The 22,999-nt window shown below is 49.9% G+C and overlaps 1 protein-coding gene across 10 annotated transcripts in view; it reads right to left on the reverse strand.

Annotated features, from left to right (window-relative positions):
* Positions 1 to 384: 384 nt before the first annotated feature.
* The window catches only part of BABAM2 (BRISC and BRCA1 A complex member 2), a 474,973-nt gene continuing 452,358 nt past the window's right edge, over positions 385 to 22,999 (reverse strand). For 8 of the 10 annotated variants that reach the window (XM_044926130.2, XM_044926119.2, XM_044926123.1 and 5 more), the window contains one exon: positions 1,058 to 9,493. In XM_044926130.2, the coding sequence (XP_044782065.1) occupies positions 9,352 to 9,493 (142 nt within the window). In that variant the 3' untranslated portion in view covers positions 1,058 to 9,351. The other 2 variants (XM_044926125.2, XM_044926120.2) reach the window with 2 other exon arrangements.

Here is a 22,999-nt window from a genome sequence, read left to right on the forward strand (position 1 = left end):
AAGTCATGTGATGGCTCTCAGCTCCCAGATTTGCCCTGATTTACTGGAGTATTTCTTTAGCTTGTGGGCCTTGGTTTTCACTTCTGACCCTAAAGGGAGTAGCAGGGGAGAGGGATTCGGGGGTGGAAACAGATGACTTCTGAAACCCCACCCGGCTCTGATAATCCACAAATTTAGGGAAGATGGAGCTTGCTCAGGGTACCTCGCCCAGTCCTGTTCCTGGGTGGCAGCAGAGCTGGCAGGCCTGAGCCCAGGGTTCGCCCACGGGACCCTACCTGTGTCTTCCAGGTATAATTCACAGAGTGCTTCATAAGCCCAAACAACTCTCCCAGTGGCATCAGGACGAGGGACGGGAGGAGAGAGAGAAATTTCTTGAGGCATTCAACAAGCTTTAATGACTTTAATGATGGCCTCCTGGGTCAGGACGGGCCTTGTACCTGGAGCACACACAGGGGCCTGGAGGCGAGGCTGGTGCTAGAACCTAGTTGCTCCTGAGCGCCGGTCTTGGGCCCAGCTGGTCAGGCTCATTCAGGCAGCACCTCTACAAGTGCTTCTGGAGGACTGTCCAAGATGGGACACACTGGGCTGTGAAACACACAGGCACTCATTTTGGGGGAAGAGAAAAGCGAAGGTGCATTTAATCTGAAAACTTAGAGGTCTCAGAGACAAAGGCTTTGGAATCAGGGTGTGTGCATTCAGGATGTCTTACTTTCCCTGGAAAAATACGGCATCATGATTTGTGACTTTATTTCTTTCAACTAAGAAATATACTGCAGGAAACAAAGAGGGAGCCACCAGAGGCGGGGGCTCCGGGACCCAGGTTCCCGCCAGCCAGCTCAAGTCTGGGTTCCAGTCGCAGAGCAAAGCTGCTGTGTGAGCGAAACGCTGCCATGAAGACATTCCAATGGCTTCCAGGAAGCAGCCCTATGTGCTGACACGCATGTGGACAGAGCAGTCTGGCTGGCCACCTCTCAAGACTGGTGTTTCCTAGAGCTTTCCATTGGCAAACGCTGCCTCCTGGAACTGAGGGACAAAGGTTTTGAAATAAGCCCTGGTGGGAAAAGGGGAGAAAAAAAAAATTGTGGTTAGCACAAACAACTTGAAAAAAAAAAAGTGCAACTCAGAGCTTTCAACCTAACTCAGAACAGTTGTTATTTATTGTTCATGCATCTTGGGTCGGATTTTCATTCTCTGCTGATGCAAAGCCTTCTGGATTTTTCCAAAAGAGGTCCATGCAGTTCACTGCCGTGCTCTCTCTCCTGGATGCTTAAAAGGCCTGTATTCAGAACTTCCTGGCTGCCAATTCCCATTAGACATCAGTACTCAGGTTCTGTCTGCCCTTTCCCAGGTCAAAACCAAGGGTCCAAGCTACAAGCCAGAGAGTGACCAAGCCAAGCAACCAGTCATTTTCGTGATCTGAAATATCAACAGGGTTGTACTTTTCACTCAGTTGGATCAACTTCATACAGACAAAGAAAAGAAAAAAGTGCTGGTCACTCAGTTGTGTCTGACTCTTTGCAACCCTGTGGATTGTATCTCACCAGGCTCTTCTATCCATGGGATTTACCAGGCAAGAATACCGGAGTGGGTTGCCATTTCCTTCTCCAGGGGATCTTCCCAACCCAGGGATCAAACCCAGGTCTCCTGCGTATAGATAAGCAAGGCCTAATACGAGGAATTTCTAAGTGAACCATGGTCTCCATTTATTTGCAAACATGCTCGTGGTTTGATCTACTGAAAAGAAAATCAGGCTGGGTGTCAGGAGAGCCTTCTCAGACTAGTGACAGGATCTGGGGCGGACCATTTGGTTCTTCTGGCACCCAGATTTGAACCCGTAGAAGCAGACTTTCCGTTCAAAAGCAGGAGGCTGTGCCTGGCAGTCTGAGGTGCCAGGGGTTGGGAGATGCTCCAGACATGGCACCCCATGCAGGTGAGCTCAGTTTTGAGGAGCAGCAGACACAGAAGAAATACTGACTGCTGTGGTGAGGGCGCTTACGGAGCTGCCATGAGGCACCAGCCTGGGGCAGTCAATGGAGGAGGAGGTGAAGCAGGCATTTTACACGTTCCAGGAAAAGACACAGCAGGGGCAGAGGCCTGGGGAGCATGGGACTGCTGCACGTGAGCTGGGAACGCAACACTGTTCCAGAAGAGAAAGGGCACGGTGGGAGGCGGAGGGCAACAAGACGGGGAGGTTGGGGTCGGCACTCTGTGTGCTCCCGGTCCCCCCTCTCTTGCCCCTGATGCCGGTGAGATCAGAGCAGCTGACTTATCCAGCAGTGGCTCCCCCGGACCTGGGACACGAGCTAGATGACCTGTCACCATCGGTACCATAAAGGCCTCAGGTACCTCACCCAAGTCTATGCTATTAATATTTAGGATACAGTCCTAGGAAACTTGGTGCTCCAGGCTCCCAGGAGATCAGAAGCACATTAGGAGTCAGGGCGCTCACTTAAAGGCAGAAGGCAGACGTGCTGAAGCTATGAGAGGTGATGAGGTGATGGCCACCCGTGAGAAAAGAGCAGAGAACCGCTCAGGAGTCAAGAAGCTCAAACGAGTGGTTCGATGTTGGGCGAGGAGCCCCACAAACCCATCAGCCCCCGGGTTGCCATGAGGTAGCCACACAGAACGTCACTGACGACACCTGCCTGATCCCCGCCCCGCAACGCCAGGTCACAGGAAGCCCCCTTTCACATTTCAGGGATTTGCTTAGATTTTTCAGTCCTAGCCTCTGCAGCCTCTCTGCAGCGGCTCCTGCATCTGGAAGCTACTGCCTGGACTACACATTCAGACCTGCTCCCTCCCTCCTCTCCCTGCTCCTCCTCACCTCCAGGTGACATGTCTCCTTGGCCTCTTCAGTCCTGCTCTCTACTCCCCTCGCTTCCTCTCAGGCTTGAAACACCCTCAGCAGAGAACACCTATCCCCGCCCCTGGAATCTGGATCTCCAGTCCTTCTCTCCCAAACTGCCAGTCTCACATTTCCAACCAGGACATCATGACCTGAACGTCTATCATTCATCCAAGCCAGTGCGTGCCACATGGATGTGCTCATCGCTATTACGCATTTGAAAGTGCGTCGGGCCCTGGTGCTTCTGTAACAGGACCCTCACTTTCCACTTCTCCCTAAACCTCTGCAGCGAATTCATCCTGCAGCTTCCTCCTCTTCTTCCCTGGTGTCCCCACACCCTGGGCTCCCTGTCTTGTTACCTTTTACAACACTGCTATTTCTTCCTGGGATGCAAGGCTTCACCTTCCTGTTGCAGGTAAATGAATTCTCTTTGAGTGTGGGTCTGTGTCCCTATCCCAACCAAGACCCTTCATCTGCCCAAACCCGCAGCCTGGAGTGCCGTGATCGTCATCTGCACTTTTCCTCAGTCACATTTTGGGATCATGCCCTGCCCTCACCACTGAGAAGCTAAGAAAGCTGAAGATCCTCTTCCAGAAAACCTACAGATGAGTCTCCTCACTGTGATGTCACAGGAGATCAGAAGCATGTTAAGGAGTCAGGGTGCTCACTTAAAGGCAGATGGCAGACGTGCTGAAGCCGTGAGAGGCAACGAGGGAATGTCCACCGGTGAGAAGAGAGCAGTCGGGGGTGTCATAAGCCCCCTGAGGCCCACGCACGGTCCAGACGCCAACCTCCACTCCCACGTCCTCCCGTCTGGCCGCCTGCTCTTCCTCACACATGCCATTACCACCCCAGGCCTTTAGTCATGCTCAGGCCAAATGCCCTTGCCTCCATCAAGCCTTCCCTGGTCACCAGAAGGTTCTCTGCCAGAGTGCAGACATTCTCTGTGCTCCTTCTGGGCATGTCTCAGGTGTGCACACGGCTTGTGGACTGGGTGGCACTGCCGGCTCCAGCAAGGGGGGAGCGCGTCTCCCCGGTGGCCCCACAGGCCTGGCCTGTACGGAGCGCCGGGTGAGGACTTCATGGCTGTAATTAAGGTAACTACTGATGACCACCGGTTTGTGAGAGCAGTTAAAGCAGGTCCCTTGCAGGCTTTTCGGGGTGAAAGAGAGCAAGCCCAGAAAGCAGGCAGATGAGACATTTAGATTCTGAGGAAGAAAACTGCAAAAGTGTTGTCCATTCTCAAACTTCAGCCTATGCTGACTGTCAGTGAGAAGGATCAACACTCTCCACCATCCTGGTTCCAGCCAATCTGCCACCTCTTCTGAGCCGCAGAACCTTGGAACCCTTGCCCACAATCATCCTTATGGGGAGGAGGACTGCAATGAGGCAGGAGCTGCCCCAGATCTACAGCCAGGTGGACCAGGCAAGAGAAGCCCCAAGTTCTGTTTCCCCAGGGTGAGAAGGGGCGACAAACCCACCCTGATGTGATGCTCTCACAGGACCACGTTTGGGAAGGAAGCTTGTTGAATGGCTGCCGCCACCAGTCGTGAGGGCTGTTCATTCCTTCTCTGTGTTTCACGTGCTATTTCCCCAGCAGAATTTGTGTTTGCTGGAGGGGGGCCTTCTGGCCCTTCTTCAGGGGGTCCGGCACCAATGGGCTGCTGCCAACCTTTACTGCATTTGCCTTCCTGCCCAAAGGACATCTGGAGTCCAAGCACTGGGTGGGGTGGAGCCCCTGTCTTAGGTCACAGGTGAGGACACTATAGAGAGAGGCCGTCGGCCCCACAATAGGTGCCTGACGAGGGAGTGGGACTGACTGCTGCTGAAACGGGGCCCTGGGCTCCAGGATGGGCACCTCTCTCCCATGCTCTCTCCTCATGCCTGGTGTCACATGGGGCAAATCTGATGAAGCGAATCTCCTCAGCTGTTTTTTCCTTGGAAATTTCTGGGGGAAGGGGCCACACCAGTGCAAGCTCCTTCGACAGAAAGGTCTTGGCAAGAGGGAGAAAGTCTTACAGCAAGCTCTTTCCTTCTTCAAGAAAATTCTGAAGTTTCCTGTTCTGTCCTGGGCTTTCCCTGCCAGGGCAAACTGTGTGACGCCAAGGGGAAGCAGTACGGCGCAGGGCTATTTAAAGGCATGATGCTACCCGCTGTTGTCAGTGAGTGCCTCTCAACACGGAGCCGCACGAAGTCAGCTCGGGGAAAGGGGGAGGAAGGGGAAAATGACAACTGGCTCCCAGCCATTTATATATATTTTTTGAAGCACCGTTTTCATTTATTTCAGGTTTTTTTATCAGAGAAAGTGGAGAGCTGCTCAGAATACATCACTTGCCAATGGCACTAGTCTGTCACCTTTAAAAAAACTCTTTGACCCAAAGACAAAGCGTGTGGTAAGCTTCAAAAGTGTAAGTGTGTTACAGGGGTGGTGAAGGGAAGGTCTTCTCACATCCCCCTTCACGGGTCAAAAGGACCTGCAGGATAGAGGCCTTGAGTCAGTCAAGCTCCCATTCTACTCACACTGGAAGGGAAATTATTTTTAGACCAGATTAGAGCTAAATATGCCTGAGGACGACATCAGGTTCTGACCCTTTCCACTGACCTCAGTTCCTTCGCTCTGGGTTTATAAAATCACAACTTGGTCCGTCACAGAGTCTCAGGTCAACAGAATAAAACTTAAAGAACTGACTCTAGGCCGAGGTCTGATAGGTCTTCCATGAATTGGAAGCAGGATTGGCTCCTGGCCTCAGCTCACAGGCACTGCCAGGAGGGAATTCCCTGAGGTCAGGAATCAGGGTGCTGGGGAGCTCAGTGGGTCTGCTTTTCTGGGTCTGGGGTCCAGGAGTAAGTTTTTTCCCTTCTGGGCACCAGATCCCTCATCTTCAAGGCAGGGAGCTGTGCTCGATGATCTCCAAGGCCTCGCAGGCTGGAGGCTGTGCAAGACAGGCACTGTGTGTTCTGGAGCCAGCCACACCTGGGCTCAAGGCTTGGCCCTGCTCCTTACTGGCTGTCCCACCTGTGCAAGTGACTCACCTCTTCAGCTTTAATTTCTTCGCCTATAAAAGGGGAGCCATAATGCCTACCTTAAAGAGTAATCCTCATGAGGATTAAATGAGATGCTCCAAGTAAGCACTTGGCCTGATGCCTGGCATACTACTTGATCAATAGATGTCAACTGTTACCATGGGGACCCAGTTGGGTCTGAGGGGGAAAGACTGAGTCCCTGGGAACAGCCAGGGCATGTGTGGCTGCAAAAGAGAAAAAGAGAATAACCCTGTGTAGATGGAAAGGTCCCAGATCATCCTTTCCTCTGGGCCTTCTTGGATCACTTTTCACTTATCATATGTGCTTGCAGTTGGAGGCACAGAGATGGTTGGTCTCAGGACTTGACACCCAGCCAAAGTTGTCAGGACACTGTGAACCTCCTGAAATGCAGCCCAGAGTGGCTGGAGGTGGACTCATGGTATCTGAGGATGGGCTCTGCAGCGGGAGGCACCTGCATCCCTGGCTGGCTTTTGCCTGAGTTCTGGGTGTGCTCTTGTGTGCAGTTCTGGTCAAGAGTGTGGTTGGGGGAAGGTGGGCTGTGGGCCTGACAGATGTTTAAGGTAATCACGTGGCTCTGGCTACCAGAAGTAGGGGTATCACAGTTGGCCCAGTCCTAGAACAGATCTTTCTCTGTCCAGGACAACAAGTACTGAAAAGGAGAGACAGCGGGGTGAGCAGAAAGAGCCCTGAGCCACGAGGCAGAAGTCATGGACTCTAGTCCAGGCCTGGCTCCTCACCTCCAAAAGGCAGATGGATACTTGGTCCTCTCTAGGTGCCACCCAGTGATGGTTCTGAGAAATCCACGTGACTTTGAGCAAGCCACTTAACCTCTTTGTGTCTTGACCTTCACTGGTTAAGTCAAGGCACCAGCCAAGCCCAGGCCTCGAGGCACTGTTAGGACTTGTGGGGAGGCAGAGCTCATCAGTATCTGGGATGCTCTTTTGCGAACATGCAGAGCTCTGAACACATGTTCTGGGAACCACAGGCAGTGGTGAGATGGAGGGAGGCTCGTTTCTCTCGGCCATGTCTGCCTTCCCACTGAGCAGAGGTACAGAGTCAGGGAGCTCAAGCTAAGTCGCCAGCGGGTAACAATGCCTGGAAAATCCATCATCTAGGTGCTCCTGGGCAGGGGCTCTGGGGGCACTAAGGAGAGTGGGGACAGGGAGCTGAGAGAGGAATCCTCAGAGGCCTTGAGATAAAGGCAATTAGGAGCCTTTCTCATCAAAAGGGGTTTTCCCTGCTGGAATTATAAGCCTCGATTTATTCAATGGACCTTTTCAAAAGGACAAAAATCTGTGAAATCAACATCTACACATTTCAATCAGTACCACTTTAAGAAAATGAAAACAAAAAACAGAGAATAAAAAGTCCCAAAAGGTTGGAGACTCCGGGGAAAGAGGAAGGAAGCCCACAAAGCAGATTGAACATTGCTCACAGTACTGCCGCGTGTGGCAGGAGTCATGGTCCCATTTTGCAGGTGAGAAAACAGATGCTGAGCGAGTTCAGTCAAGAGAGCCTCTGATACTAGTGCCACCAGAGCTCGTCTTCCCACGGGAGCACGACCTGACGGAGTAGCCCCTGGGATCTTGCTGCCTTTAGCCTCATTTACTTGGGACCTTTGTTTCTGCAGAAGCCTAAACAGCTGCTCTCTTCCGAAATAGGACTCTGAGGTCTCTTTCTGGAATTCCCAAATGCTTTTCTTTGGGCAATCATAAGATAAGCCCTACGATGTTTGCTCGAGTCAGGCCAGTGTGGGGGTGGGTAGGGCAGGGTGGGAGAAGTGGTTCGGGGACACGAACCTCACTGTCAGGAAATCAAGGACACACAAATCAAGTCAGAATTCATTTTTGCAAATAGAGGCGAGTTCCTAAACATCTAAGGCTCCTTTCTTTTTTTGAGTTTTCTTCTGCAGCTGTGACTTCAACTGGCACATGTTTTTAATCAGTCATATGCAAGCTGACTGTGGTCTGAAAATCAAAGCGGTCCTGTAAATAGTGTAAGACAAGTCCTGCTAATCATCCTTGTGGTCTCGCCTTGTCCTCATGGTCCTGAACAGCCATGGTAAAGACTGACTCATCGGGGGTTACTCTCCGGTGGCAAAGGGTCATCCTCATAATAGGATCTCTACAAAGAGACCTGGTTCTGCCTCGATGCCCATCACCCCAAGCCCTCCAAAAGCCCCTGTAAAGATGGCCCACCCGACTCTGGGCGCCTTGGTGAGCAAATGCCTGGCACAATGGGAGCTTAATCTGTAGCTGTGCCCTGCCAGGCCAGCCTGGATTGCTGGTATGGGCTTTAGGAACAAACAAGTGGTTATAACTGGTTCATGTACACAGTCTCCTTAGAGGTGCCAATCCTCAAGCAGGCCTGGTTTGTTTTTAAGGAATCTAAGCTCGCAAAGCAAGGAAACTAACTCAAGAGCTGCAAAAGGCTTGATATCACACTGAGAACATGCTCGCAGCTTCAGGCAGAGGCCCTCGCCCTCAGCTGGAATCAATCTCCCCTCTGCCGGGTTCCATGGCACACTGGCCTCTAACCTCAGGCCCAGCCATGGTCTGCCTTGAGTTTGAGATGTTTAGATTGGTGTCTAGACTCTGTCTTATACAGCTCGGGCTCCTCGCCCATGAGAAAGCTGGCTGTAGTCTCAGTATGTGTTGAATTAAATAAAATGCTGTTTTAGGAGGACAACCAACCAACTGGAATCCATTTCTAGACATCAAAGTATTGGGATGAAATCTGCCTCCTTCTAAATCATAGGGTATTTGTCAATGGGTACTGAAATGATCAAAATTACCTAGTGGTTCTCCCTCCTTCTGAGGCTCTCCCAGGAGGCCTTCTGGAGCCTAGCCAGTTCCTCTGGGGCTAACGCAGCATCAGCCAGCTTCTGCAACTGCAGGGCCAGTCCTTGCCCAGGAGTGGGGGTTGGTTGGGGGGAGCTGTAGGTGCCTGTGCCCCTCAGCATCCCCTGGTGCAGGGTCTGAGGAGGAGGCCATGAGATGGCCAGCTGGCAGGATGGTGGGGGGGGGAGGGTAGTCCTCGTGGGCTCCCCCAGCCCCAGGGCTGCCTTCCTCCCCGGGGCTCTAGCTCTGCCCGCATCTGTCTATTCACCCCGCCACATCCAACCAGAAGCTCCTTAACTGCAAGCCCCCTTGCACATATTCATCCCTCTCTGCAGCCCAGCTTCAAGTCTAGCGCCGACACACTGCAGCTCAACAAACATTTCTCAAACGATGTAATAAACACGTGGTTTATTTAAAGATGTACTTTAGAATGATACAATTTTATAACAGAACCTCAGCAGCCGTATACTCCAACCATTATGAGGAAGGGAAAAAAACTAAGGGCTGGAGAAGTTAATGGTCCCCTCTCACAAGGCCTAGCTCTTCTCTGGAAGCCCCTCGAGGGCAGAATTTGGTGATGGTTCATCCCTAGTGCCCCATGATGCTCACCGTCCATAGGCCTCACAGGCAGGAATGAACGAATGAATGGCTGTCCCCAGGGGCTGTCCTGAAGCTCCAGAGCTGGTAGGTAGAATCTGAGCCCGTCCTCCCTATCTCCTTACTCTCCGGCTGATGCTCTTTCCACTGTGAACCTGATGAGACACTGTGAAGAGGAGCCGACAGTGTGGCCACAGAGAAAGGCTGGCCCCCGTCTACCCGGGAAGCAGGGGCGGGCAGGCTGTGATGACCCAGTGCACCTGGCTGTGCTAAGCTTAGGCCAGATAGTGGGTGTAGGGGGCTAAGGACTGTGGTGCTCCCTGAGGCCTGGGACCCCAGAGCAGAGCTACTCTTTGTGTCCACTTTGTTGCCGTATTTGCACCTACATCTGACGTATCTCAGGTGGTAGGTGCCATGGCAACGGACATCTCAAGTCATCTGCTCACTCTGCCTGGGGCTGCATGGGCAGGAGCCCAGCTCTGGCTCTGCCTATGGCCAGGCAGATGCCTGTGCAGAGTGCTGGGATCGTCCGCAGGCCCTGTCGGGAGGAGGGCTACTCATGCAGCTCACCTGTGCTGGACTGCTGAGGGGAAGCCAGCTGCCTGTCTGATGGTAGTGAGTCACCGTCAAGATCACAGACAACCCTCTCCCCCTTAGTCAGCAAGAGGGGAAAAACCAAAGAACTGCCCACAGAGAGGAAGTGCCCAGGGTCCTGGCGGAGCTGACCACGGCAGCGTGCGGGGTACGGTGTTTTCACGCTTCCACTCAGCATCACCAGGCATCAGCCGGCACAGGGGAGTACTAGACCCCCAGAGGAACACTTAGGATATCAACTCCTTGGAGCATAAACTATTCTCTTCCTTTCCAGAGAGTCTCTCTGGGGCTTTTAAGTGTTGTTTGCCTGGTTGTAAATTTGGTTTCTCCCACTAGACTTGCAGCATCTAGAGGACGAAGCTCTGTCTTCCATAGCTGCCTGGGCCCCTGTCTACTGGCTTTTGAAGGCACCTCCTGGTCACGCCAATACTCTGGGTGTTTGCCCTCCTAGTTGGGTGCTCACAGATACCCCTTGAAGATCTGAGGGAGGGACAGCAAGGAGGGCTATGGTCCCTCTTCTTTTCAGGCTAATCCCCTGGTCCAGCAGCTAAAATGATATTCCCAGACACCTGGGCTCACAGGTAGAAACGCAGCAATTCCAGAAAGTGAGCTATGGTGGCTTGATGCTGAGATGCAAGCGTGGTTCCTGGGGAACGAGGTTGGCGGTGCCACTCCGGCTGCTAGGGGTGTATGCTGCCTCTACAAGGGCTTGCCACAAAACAAACAATGAAAGCTATTTTTGCTTTTTGCCTTAAAAAAAAAAATAAAAGTGAAAATCCTCTTTGGATGTCTTTGGGTCACTGAAAACAGGCACTAATGTAGGCCTTTTGTAAAAGCGAAGTGGCATAAAGTGAACTTTCCAAAAGAGGGGGACGCCTATATCTTTATTTTGCCAATGAGAAATCTATGATTTAGAGAAGCCAAGTAGTTTTCTAAGATCACATCGCTAACAGGTGGCAATGCTGCTCGACTCCAGAGTGCACATACTTTGCACACTGCCAGGATCTCCAGTGGAAAGAGTGCTGGTGGCTAAGCAGAGCCGAGGCCTCCACGTCCGCGTCTGCTGTGTGACGCTGACTCACGCCTCTGTTTCCTCATCCACACAATGAAGGCGTGGAAGAGATGATTTCTAAATTTCTTTGATTTGGTGATCCTCCCCTCCCAAACATCATTTTAGGATCTTTTATTCTCCTTCATTAAAACTCCATAATACTGGAATTGCCACTGGCCCAGTAACGAACGCCGAGGGCTGCTTACTGCTAACTGCCATTACACCTATGTCTGCTTCCTCCATCCTGTAAGTCTGTGTGTCCAGAGGTGGTGACTGGTATCCTTAGCTCTCATCTAGGAACCTGCGTTGGGTGACTTTCCAGTAGAATTATGACTGTGATAACAAGGGATGGAAGGGAGGAACTAGACCTCCCGCTCCCTTGCCCATCTAGTTCCTGGAAGTATCAACACATCCTATGGAAGAACGAGGCCTAGTCCAAGTGTCCGGAGAAGGAAAGGCACCTGCAATCCCCATAAGGGCACAGGAGGCACCAGAAATGTTCTCCAAATTATGAGCTCCAGAAGAGCAAAGGTACCAGAAGGTTCCTTTAACAGTAACGTCTGTGGGCTTCTGAAAACTCTCCAGAGCTGTTCAGAAGTGATGTAACTGTAAAATGCTATACAGGGGGAGGGATTACTACCCTGACATAATTAAGCATGAGTTGTGATCCTGGCTCTTGCTATGTGACCGTGGATGAGCCACTTCACTTCTCTGTGTCCCAGATGCCTCATCTGGAAAGTGAGGGGATGGCCTCTGCGTTTACTTCCAGGTCTAATATACAGTCATCCCGTGGAACCTGCCACAGGAGGCTGGTTGCAGGACCCTCTTGGATACTAAAATCCAAGGATGCTCAAGTCCCTTATAGAAAGTGGTGTACAGTTGGCCCTCCATATCTTTGGATTCCACAGCCTTGGATTCAACCAACTCGGGTATCTTATCCTCCAATGGTTGAATCTGTGGGTACGGAATGTACAAATGTGGAGATCTGACTGAATTTGCTTATAACTTATGGACATATTCCCATATACTTTAAATCACCTGTAGATTACTTATATACCTAATACAACGTAAATACTAATATAAATGCTATGTACATAGTTGCTGGTGCTTGGCAAATCCAAACTTTGCTTTTTGAACTTTTTGGAGTTTTTTTCCTCCAAATATTTTTGAAATATTTTCTGGATGTGGAACCCACAGATATGAAGGGCCGACTGTACTATTATCCATTATTATTATTATTCTTGCTTTGGTATCAATCCAAGCACTTTAGCCAGAGACAGTTTCTTTAGTGGAAGCGGTAATTTAATAAATGACCTCTCCCTGGGCTTTGCTAAAGGGGTTCCCTCAAGAGCCTTAATAAGCACCATCAAAGGCATGGCAAGAGGTTTCTATCTATCTCTCTTTTGTCTCCAGATCTGACTTAGGACTCCAAGAATGGAGGCCAGCATTCATCTGTCAGACTAGCAGACAACCAGACATTCACTCACTCATGGCGAGCTCTTGTACTCCACAAGGGCTGTTTCCTGCAGGGGGCAAGGGACCCTCAGAAGACACACGGGCCCTGAACTCCCAGACAGACTGCTGCCTGCTCAGCCTGGGTGGGAGTTGGGTGGTTTCACTTCACAGTCAAGGGCTAAGCCCTCCTCCACCCACTGTTTCTTCCTGCTATTCCTCTGGAGCAACTAGAGCAAACTTGCTTCCTGGAACTGACTTTCTTTGCTGCTCAGAGCTATGCCAGCGTATTATCCAGCAGGCCAGACGTCTGTCTAGCACTTTTAATGACAATAATAATAATTTGCATTTATACAAGGTCTTTCATCGGAGAATCTTAAAGTGTTTCACAAACAATAATTAATTCCCCTTGGCAATTCTGGGAGCCAGCTAAGTAGGAGTCCCTTTGCTTTGCAGGCGAAGGGTACTTTCCTGAACCATGCAACACTTTTTGAGGGCCTCCGTATCTACTCAAAACTGAACCACCCTCAAGGCCTGGCATAAGCATCAGGCCCTCCGCAGAGCCTGCAGCACTGAACAGTTATGATGGTCTTCCTTCTCCTGAACTGGAATTTGTCCCCTGGGAACCCCCACCCAGAGAGTCTACTTTTGCCTTCTGGAACAAAACAATTCCAACTAAATTGTCTGGGGTTGCTGGCTGCTGTCCCTTGTACACATGTTGTCTACGTCTATAGTCACCCATGGGTGGAGCTTGGTGGCTCAGTGTTACCAAGGTTCAGGGAGGCCTTGTGAACTCAATGGTGGAGGTCAGCTGAGGCCTCCCCCATGTGCTCTGAGTTCCAGGGCCAGGCTGACTTCCTGGGCAGGAATTCCTGGATGTTGCTGGCTCTGGAGTTGTGTGTGCTAAGTTGCTAAGTCGTGTCCGACTCTGTGCGACGCTATGAACTGTAGCCTGCCAGGTTCCTCTGTCCTTGGGATTCTCCAGGCAGGAATACTGGAGTGTGTTGTCATGCCCTCCTCCAGCTGGAGCCCTGGGTCTGTCCATCTTTAAACGCAGTTCCTTAGTTGTTTCCCCCTATGGTGTAAACACGGGAGGCTTCCTGTGTTCATTTCTGGGGGCTGCACCTTACTGACCCAGAAATACCCTAAACTTCTGTTGAATGACTGAATGACAATGAATGAATAATCTTTCCTAAATCGATCACCTTAAATCTAGACAATACCTGGACTGGTTTATGGAGACCAAGCCAGACAATGATCTCTTTAGTTCTTTTTTCTTTAAAATCCTTTTTCAGAATAAATACTCGGTGTTACATTTGAGAAAAGGAATCATCAACTGCTCAACTGAAAACCCACATGAAGACAACGAGCTCCATGACCCTCCTGCTCTCCCAGGACTTAGAGGCAAGGGAGGCCTCAGCACTGGGAGGCCAGGCAGAGGGGTAAATGGAATCCTTTGCTAAGTTGATTTCAAACAGCTAGATCTTCTGGGGAAACCAACAACTCCCTGGGGTGACTTCTGGGTCCTTGCTGGTAGCTTTAAGCCTGAAAAGACAGCCACCCTCCCCTGGCGGCCAAGAGTGCATTGTTTGGGTGAGATTTTTCTCACAGTGGCTTGCCATGGAAGGAATTCCGAGCATGCATCAAAGGCTGTTGTTTTCCTAAAACCTGCGCCCTTGTGAACAGAGATTTGGCTTGTGGTGATAGAGCCTCATTCTGCCCTGATTTCACATGGTCCCCACTTATACTGGCCTAGAATGGGGTGGGGGTGGTCGTTTTTGGCTTGGATTTGGCCTAGCTCATTGATCTGAGGGAAGCTTGGGAGGAGAAAAGTGGGCTAGAGAGGGGATCTGCTCGTGTCATTCTGTGGCAAGGGAACATCTGGGTCACTGGGAACTGAATTCTAACGTGGGTCAGTCACTCGGTGGCCGTGTGTCTCCGCGAAGTCATACTTAACCTCTCTGAGTCTCTGCGTGTTTCTCTCTGATGAACCCAGAGAGAAACTGTTAAGCAACAGTGTCAGGTACACAGTCAGAACTCACACCCGAGTAGTTTCCTTTCCTCCCACTCTGCCCTCCCATCACCTAGCTGAGGAACTCCCATTTCACTCGATTTTAACACACATGTGTTGAATAGCTCCTATTTACGGGAGGGCCTGGAATACCTGGGGCACTGCCTGAAAATGCCTGCTCCTAGCACCCCACTCCAGTACTCTTGCCTGGAAAATCCCATGGACGGAGGAGCCTGGTGGGCTGCAGTCCATGGGGTCGCTAGGAGTTGGACACGACTGAGCGACTTCACTTTCAGTTTTCACTTTCATGCACTGGAGAAGGAAATAGCAACCCACTCCAGTGTTCTTGCCTGGAGAATCCCAGGGACAGGGGAGCCTGGTGGGCTGCCGTCTATGGGGCTGCACAGAGTCAGACACAACTGTAGCAACTTAGCAGCAGCAGCAGCAGCAGGCATTTAATACTTACTGGATAAGTAAATGAACTAACTCGATCCTTAGTATTTTACAGTTTATATTGTGTTTTTAAAAATAACCCCATTTTAATGCAAGAAACAGTCATGTGTATGAAATAGATAGTTTTGCTCTGCTCCCACTGTACACATGAAGAGGCAGGCTGGGAGAGAGCAGATAACCTACCCAGGGTCAGGTGCGTGGCAAAGGCAGAGTGAGGTTCAGACATGAGCCAGGGCCCTGTGGCAGCACACTGCCAGCTCCAAGGGCCCTCTGTGGTCACAGGCTTGGAGTGGGATAAGCATGGCTCTAGGGCACCCGTGTTCCACTAGAAGGGCCTGCTGAGTGCTGCTCCCCACCCCGTATCTGGTCATAACATCTGCAGCTAAAAGTGCTGGGCACCATCACATATCTGGTGACTTGGAAAAGTAAAATTTTTAAATTGGGAACATTTCTTAACTGGGAGATTTCTTTCTTTTCAGCCCTGAGGCTCTGGTCCGAAACTAGGGTACAGGGCTATTCTCCAGGGTCAACTTCATGGGCTCCCCCCATCTTCCCCACAGGGTGCAGCAGCACCGATGCCCACACTCCACCCCTTCTCCCCTCCACTGCATCTTTCCTGTACACAGAGAGAAGCGCTCTGGTCCACAGGACTCTGTTCCTTGGCACAGCACCCCACCCTGGCAAGGGGCTCAGAACAGCGACAAACTACATTCCTGCTCATTCCCAGGAGCCTTTTAAGAACCAAGAAAGGGGACCGGAAGTAGATATTGGGTCTTTGGCTACTCCGGGCTCCCAGGCTTTCTTCCCAATCCTCTAGCCTTGAACTATCTGCTGGGAACTGCTGATAGATGCAAAATGAAAAGGGTAGGTTAGGGATCTTTCAAAATTTGCCCACATGGCCGGCTCAATACAATTTCCAACGTGAGCTGAGAGGTGGAAACCAGATCTGACCGCAAAGTTGTCTCACCCACAGGGAGTGCATAACAGCCTTCTCAAACCACGCCAACAACACACCCTGCAGAGGAGGGTGGCCTGGCACAATGTCGTCACTGCGCACCCTGGGCTACATGTAACCCAGAGCCCAGGGGGTGAGGTCAGTTCTTACTGCTGTGAGCTCGTCTGTTCTGGCCCTCTTAGCACATTTCTTTGTGCTGCCAGCGTATTACCTCTGAGATGTAACTCTGTGGAAAATTGTGTGCATTCCTTGAGCTGAGCCAGTTTTAGGTCAGAAGTTGGCAAAGAAGAGCCAGGCCGTGGCTCTCCAAAGTACCAGATCGGGGACCCTGGTGCAGCTGTGGGGGGACCACATCTCTGTGCTCCCTGTCCCGATGCTCTCGGCCACCCTGCTCCATAGCACTGCTGAGCGAGTGGGTATTAATGGACATGCAGTGGTCCAGCCCAGGCTGCTGTGGTCTCAAAAACCAAAGTCAAGCAGAGTTGACCTGTTTTTGGCCAGCAAGCCCCTGTGAGAGGAACCCCTACCCTACCCCGCCTAGACTTCAGAGATGCCAGGTAGCAGGAGTGGCTGCTGCATTAGGCAATGCAGTGTCTGTCCTGCAAAAGAAGTCTGGCCAAGGGGCCAAGTGGAGGCTGAAATCCAGCCCCTGCCCACTTGCTAGTTTACCCAGGGCTAGATGCCAAGAGAAAGGGGCAAGGTTTTCTTACTCAAAGCTGTTAGCCAAGCCTGCACCAACCCAAAGGGGCATTTTTTCCTAGTTCGTACAAAAGTTCTTTCTAGGCTAGGGTGGCCTGATAGGAGGACCATGCAGCTCTGTGCCTGAGATCCCCTATTATGCACTGGCAATGTGGGTATGGAATGCATGTCACTGGGATGCAAATTTTGTGTTGGCCTCTTGTTTGGACTGGCACCGAGGGAAGAAGATTAAAAAGATTAGTTCTTTCCTAGTCTCTGCATTTTTCAAGGCTTCTTCCTGTTTTTCTAGCCACGGCCACCAACCTACCTCACCACTTTGAGCTATTCCTGCCCCCATCTCACAGCTCAGACTCAGACAGGCAAACACAAACAGCGGGTGGGGTGGGTCTGGGCAGCAACACGGGTTCTCAAGGCAGCACTGGCTCCCTTTCCTGCCATAGTCATCAAGCAAACAAATCTTCATTTTCTTCCATGTGGGTACAAACGGGTGTCCTACCTTGAACCATGCCACTGAATGCAATCAGATCTACCCAGCTTTGGTGTCTTTTTACCAAAATTGATGGACACCAAAGATGCCAGACCAATAAACAAATACAGACATACAGCAAAATAAACTAAAAATAAAGCAAAATAAGTCCCAACCTTTTGCACTGTAACTACTGCAGGGAAGAGAGAAGTCCCTTCTAGTTAGCCCCTTAGTAGTTACTTCAGGAGTTCTTGTTATAAAAGAAAAAAAAAAAAACAAAACTGCTACGAGTTCAAAAGTCATAAAAAGTTGGATTAGAAAACCCTAAAGGTCAACTAATCCAGGGATCAGCAAGTTTTTCTGTAAAGGGCCAGATAGCAAGTATTTTCAGCTTTGCTGACTGTATACCCTGTCTACAATTCAACTCTGCCCTTGGAGTGATAGCTGCCATGAGCATCATGAAGATAAATGGGTGGGGCTATGTTCCAATAAAACCTTATTTATGAAAACAAGCAGTTGGCAAAATTCACCCTCTGGCTATTGTTTGTCAAGGGCTTCCTAGGTGGCTCAGTGGTAAAGAATCCGCCTGTCAATACAGGAGACTCGGGTTCAATCCCTGGGTCGAGAAGATCCCATGGACAAGGAAATGGCAATCCAGTCCAGTATTTTGGCCTGGGAAATCCCATTGACAGAGGAGTCTGGTGGGCTATAGTTCATGGGGTCGCAAAAGAAGACGGATATGACTTGGTGACTAGACAACAACAAATTTTTTGCCAGTACTTTATCCAGTCCAATCCCTCTATCTGCAGAATAGAAGTGAAGCGGTTCCTTGCCACTCACAGGACCCACCTGAGACCATCTAAAACCAAGACCCCCGAGAGAAGAGATGCTGCTGTCTCACAGCCATTGGTGTGGAAGCCCAAAGTTGCCACTGGGATAACTGGGGATTCTGACTCACACGCTCAACTTCAGGAAAGAGGACCAAAACACAAGTGGAAAATCACAGGTTGAAATCTAATGGGACTGGGAAAGACAACCCACATTTCAAGCTCTGCTTGCAGAGATGTAACCATCGGTTAAATTCTCCTAAGTTTATGTTGCTAATGTTCATTCATCACTTAAACTCAGGCACTGTCTTAAAATCTCTCTGGTGAAGGGCTGGGGAAAAAAACGGGAAACAAGGACCTGGCAAGCTACTGGCCCTAGTCTGTGAACAATATGAGAAGAAAACAGCAACTTCATTTTTTCCAGTCAGCAGCCAGTCAAACATCAAACAGTACAGAAATGGTCAGAGAGGACAAACCCTCTCGTCCAGGGCCGAGAACAGGTTGTTTTGGCTGTCAAGCATTTTCAAAACAAGTTTTCTTGGTCTCATGACAGGTTGTGGCAAGAACAAGAAAATAAAAAGAGTGGAAGATCCCATGATCACCGCTCCGGGCTTCCACGTGGGCTGGCTCTGCCTGCACCGTCAGGTCCGCTTTCAGAGTGTGCAGATAAAGCTGGTCTTAGGGCTAATACCACCTCGCCAGTGACACTACTGAACAGAGGGCGTCCTCTAAGAACTCTCTGGCAGCCAGATCATCATTCCAGTCTCGGGGGGACAGGTCAAAGGCACTCTTAAGCTCTGGAGTGCTGTACTGCTCCAACCTACGCCCTGCTTTATTTTAATTTTCACCTCCTGTTATGTGGACAAATTACTCCTCTGAAACTGAGGTTAAAAGCTCTCTGCTTTGAGGTGGATTTTTCCATCTCAACCACAGAACACTTGATCAGGGTGGGGCAAAGGGATCAGCAAGGAGGCACTGTTGGGGCGGGCCAAGATCAAGCTGGTCTAGAAAGTGCCATGAGCTCTCTACCAGTAGTGATCTTGCTCTTAAGGGTGGCAAGCATGAAGCTGAGCATGGCAGTGCTGAAGGACACACGATCGAGTTGACATCTGGAGATGAGAGTTATCAAGTCATCCAGAGAAAACGTTGCAAAGTCCACCAAACAAGTGTGTGGGGAATTCTCAGACCCCCTGAATTATTACAGAAGAATGCAAGGCAGCAGACCCAGACTGAAGTTCAGACTCCAATTCTGAAAAGCTGTGTGACCCTGGGCAAAGCACTTCACTTCACCTGCAGTAAGGCAGCTGGATCATCCCCCAAGCTCCAGTTCTTCAGTCCCTAGACTTCCCAGAGTAAGGAGCATCCAGTCGGTTACCATCACGCCTGCTCTGGCTGTTTCAAGTTACTCACATCACAGGAGCAGCTACAGTCCCCACTTTTAGCAATGTTCCTAGAAGAACCTCTGTGAAGAGGGCTTGCCCTTATTTCACGAGACAAGTTACTAGACCACAAGGGCTGTCTTTATTCTGCCAACTGTCTCTGAGAATGTTCAGAAGAAAGAGGGCTGAGGAGATGTGAAGGCTGGTACAAGACATCCTACACCCCGCCCCCCACCTCTGCTCCCACCCCAAAGACACACAGCAGGACCTGTCAGCATTTACTGTCTCTACCCAGGAAATGATTTGAAGGCACAGCCAAAGTCTTGCTGAGCCTTTATTACCAGAGGGAGAGGACTAGAAAATGGGTGAGTCCTCCTCCCCAAGTCAGTGGACAGACTGTTCAATTGATTCTTGAGCTGTCCCTTCACATAGGATGCCCACATCAATTTAAATTTCAACTAAACTTCAAATAATGTTTTAATATAAGTATATCCTAAATATTGCAAGGGATATACTTATACTAAGGTATTTATTGTTTCTATAGAATTCAAATTTACCTGGGCAACTTGTATTTTCAATTGCTGTAACTGGAGCCCCTAACTTGGAGTGTAAGACTGGGTCTTTGGGCATTGAGGCGGCAAAGGAAAGGCAAAAGGGCCCAAGACAAGGATTCCTTTATAGGAATGGACATGTGTGACCACAGATCTCCGTTTTCACTGCTTTCCTTATTATTTCCAAGGAAAGGAGGATCTATTGTGATCCTATGCCAAGGCAGGTCACCATATCAGTATGTAATTTGCTGATTTAAGGAAAATCTTATTGCCTACAGAAAAGAGAATCAAGTGTCTTAGCACAGCAGTTAATAACAAGTTACCATTAATTGCACACAACAATAACCCAGACATTTTACAATCATTTCCCCATTTTACATCCACAGCGAGTTCCCTGGTGGTTCAGTGATTGAGAGTCCACGTGCCAGTGCAGGGGACACAGATTTAATCCCTGCTCTGGCAAGAGTCCACATGCCACAGAGCAACTAAGCCCGCGTGCCGCAGTCCTGAAGCCCACGTGCCTAGCGCCTGTGCTGCAACAAGAGAAGCCACCACAATCAGAAGCCCATGTGCCACAATGAAGAGCAGCCCCGCTCACCACAACTAGAGAAAGCCCACACAGCAATGAAGACCCCAAAACAAGCACCAAAAAACACCCATGGCCCCCTGTGAGAGAGGACTGTCACCCTCTGCACAGATGAGAAAACCAACATCCATAGAGGTGACACAATGCGGCAGAAAGTGGCAGAATCAGGATGTGAATCCTGGTTGGGTGAGCCCAGAGCACACATTCTCTCCACCTTGCAGAACTCTGCTTTCTTTTTCTCCTGCCTCAGCTACTGCAGCCCTCCTCAAAGCAGACTGGCCTACCTGGAACCCTTGTACTTCCCGGCCTCTGAGCATCATCTGGCAGGAGCGTCCTCTCTCCATCTCTGCACATCAGCTCCTGTCCAACCTCTGACCTCCAGTGCCAGCCACTTCAATCTCAGGAGACAGACACCATCTCCTTCCCCTGGACTCCCAACTGTGCCGACTGTGTTTTGCCTGCACATTGCACAGGCTGCTGCCTGATAAGTCATTTATGAAGAAACTTCATCTCAGAAAGCTGGTCCAGTGAAGGCAGACTGCATCCCACGCATCACTTAACATGGTGCCTGACACCTACTTTGAATTCAATAAAACATCTGCTCAATGAATAAACAAATGGTAAGAGTGCTGGTGATCTGGACAGAACCTAACCTAAATGTCTGCCACTACAGATCCATACAATGGCTCACCAAACCTGAGCGAGCACCCGGAAGCTCTGCAGTTCCAGACAGACAGCTGAGCTCAGCTGTCTGGCAATTTGGGGATACCTCAGGCAATCAGTTTGTGGAAGAGTGGCAGGGCGTTATAAGAGCAGAATATCAGTCTAAAAGTTGGGAAACCCAAACTACATCCTCAGATCCTACACTATATCACACTATGACCTAGTGGACAAGCCATTTCACTTTGTGGGGCGTCAGCTTTACCATGTGTAAAATGGGTGTAACGGCAGTACCTGTCTCACAGGGTTGTTATGAGAGCCGAAATGTTAAAATATCAATACATAAGCTGTTAACAGCTGTGCCGCTGTACTTGATGTATATTTATTATTATCATCATCTATAAGATGATCAGGACCAACTGAATGATCAATCCATTATCACCTATTCTGACAAAGAAACAATATAATCTTGCCTTTACATATATGTTCCCATTAATTTCACTTTTTTGGCAACTCAAATAATGACAATTTAAGGGTTATTTGATTCCCAAAATGATCAATAACAGAAAATTTTGGTTTTCTAAATTTGAGTTTTAGAGGAGCTACAGAGCTTCCTGCTTTGCATTCTGACTTGTACTCAATATACTGAGGAATTAATGCCATGGATGCCCCATCTCTGGAATGAAATCTCACCCAGTGATGGACCATTCCAAAAATCAATCAGCAAGCTTTGTGGTTGGGATTCTACACCACAGGTAGATGAGTTTCAGCACCTGGAGGGCAGCGACCTGTGCGTGTGTGTGTGTGCATTGTCCCCAGTGCCTTGCACTCTGTATATCCAGTTGACCCTTGAAGTATACAGGTTAAACTGTGAGGGTTCACTTAACCATGGATATTTTTCAACTGTAAATACCACAGTCTGTGGTTGGTTGAATCCGTGGATGCAGAGAAACTCTGGATACAGAGAGTCGACTGTAAGTTGACCTGTGCACTGTTTGAGGGTCAACTGTAGAGTATATAGCTCTTAACTGTTTGCTGAATGACTTACTAGCAATACTAGCAATAACTTCACTGCAGAAGCCATTGCTGCATTTGATTCTTACAATCACAGTTGCCCTAAAGCCTGTTTTCTCCACGCCATGATATCTCTACCTGGCAACTCAGCCCTGATCATCCAGGGCACAAAAGGAAGCAAACCATTTTTTTTCCTCAGAACTGACTCTGGATTAAGGACTACCTGAGATCACTCCAGGCTCACTTCTGCTTTCTCAGCTTCCATTTTCCATTAGGCATGACTAAGTGCCAGAGGTTCTGTCTGTCTGGGAAGATAGGAGTCACTGGAATTTTTCGTCCTTTTCTCGATGTGCAGCCTTCCTGCTGGTTTGTAGGCAGCTGTGAAGCAGTGTCCTTCCTTTGGCCTGCTCTGCTATGACACCCCTTTTCTTCGTTGGCCCATTGATTATAGTAATAAGTCAAGGCACAGGAATGTTTACCCTCCCTTAAAGGTGCTCAGTGCCAGGTCTCCACACTCTCAGAAGAGCTATTTCTACTCAAGAATACCTTGGGCTGCCTCCACGGCCATAGACGCCCTCAGCCTCCAAGGGGAGCCGCTAGGAAGAAGGTTCCCATGCCAGGTCACCCCATGGGAAGGTGATGGGCACGTGAATGCAGGCATGCTACCCTTCAGCCCTGGACTCGACTGTGCTGCTCCTGTGAGCAAGGGAGCAACAAACAGGCACAGAAAAGGGGGGAGGTCAGAGATGGCTTGGGCTGGCCCTGGACCAGCAATCAGGGACACAGGGTTCTAATCTCTGTACTGTATGGCTCTGAACAAATTCTTCCAGGAAATGAAAATGAAGTGTCAAGTCTGTGCCAATCACTGCGCTGAGGGTTTTAAATACACCAATCACTCCATTTAATCTGTGCCACAATGGCAAATGCTGACCACACTCAACCTTGGCTGTACTGGATGATCCCTGAGGGCCCTT

The sequence above is a fragment of the Bubalus bubalis genome, chromosome 12 (genome assembly GCF_019923935.1).
Source record: "Bubalus bubalis isolate 160015118507 breed Murrah chromosome 12, NDDB_SH_1, whole genome shotgun sequence".
Classification (NCBI taxonomy): Eukaryota; Metazoa; Chordata; class Mammalia; order Artiodactyla; family Bovidae; genus Bubalus; species Bubalus bubalis.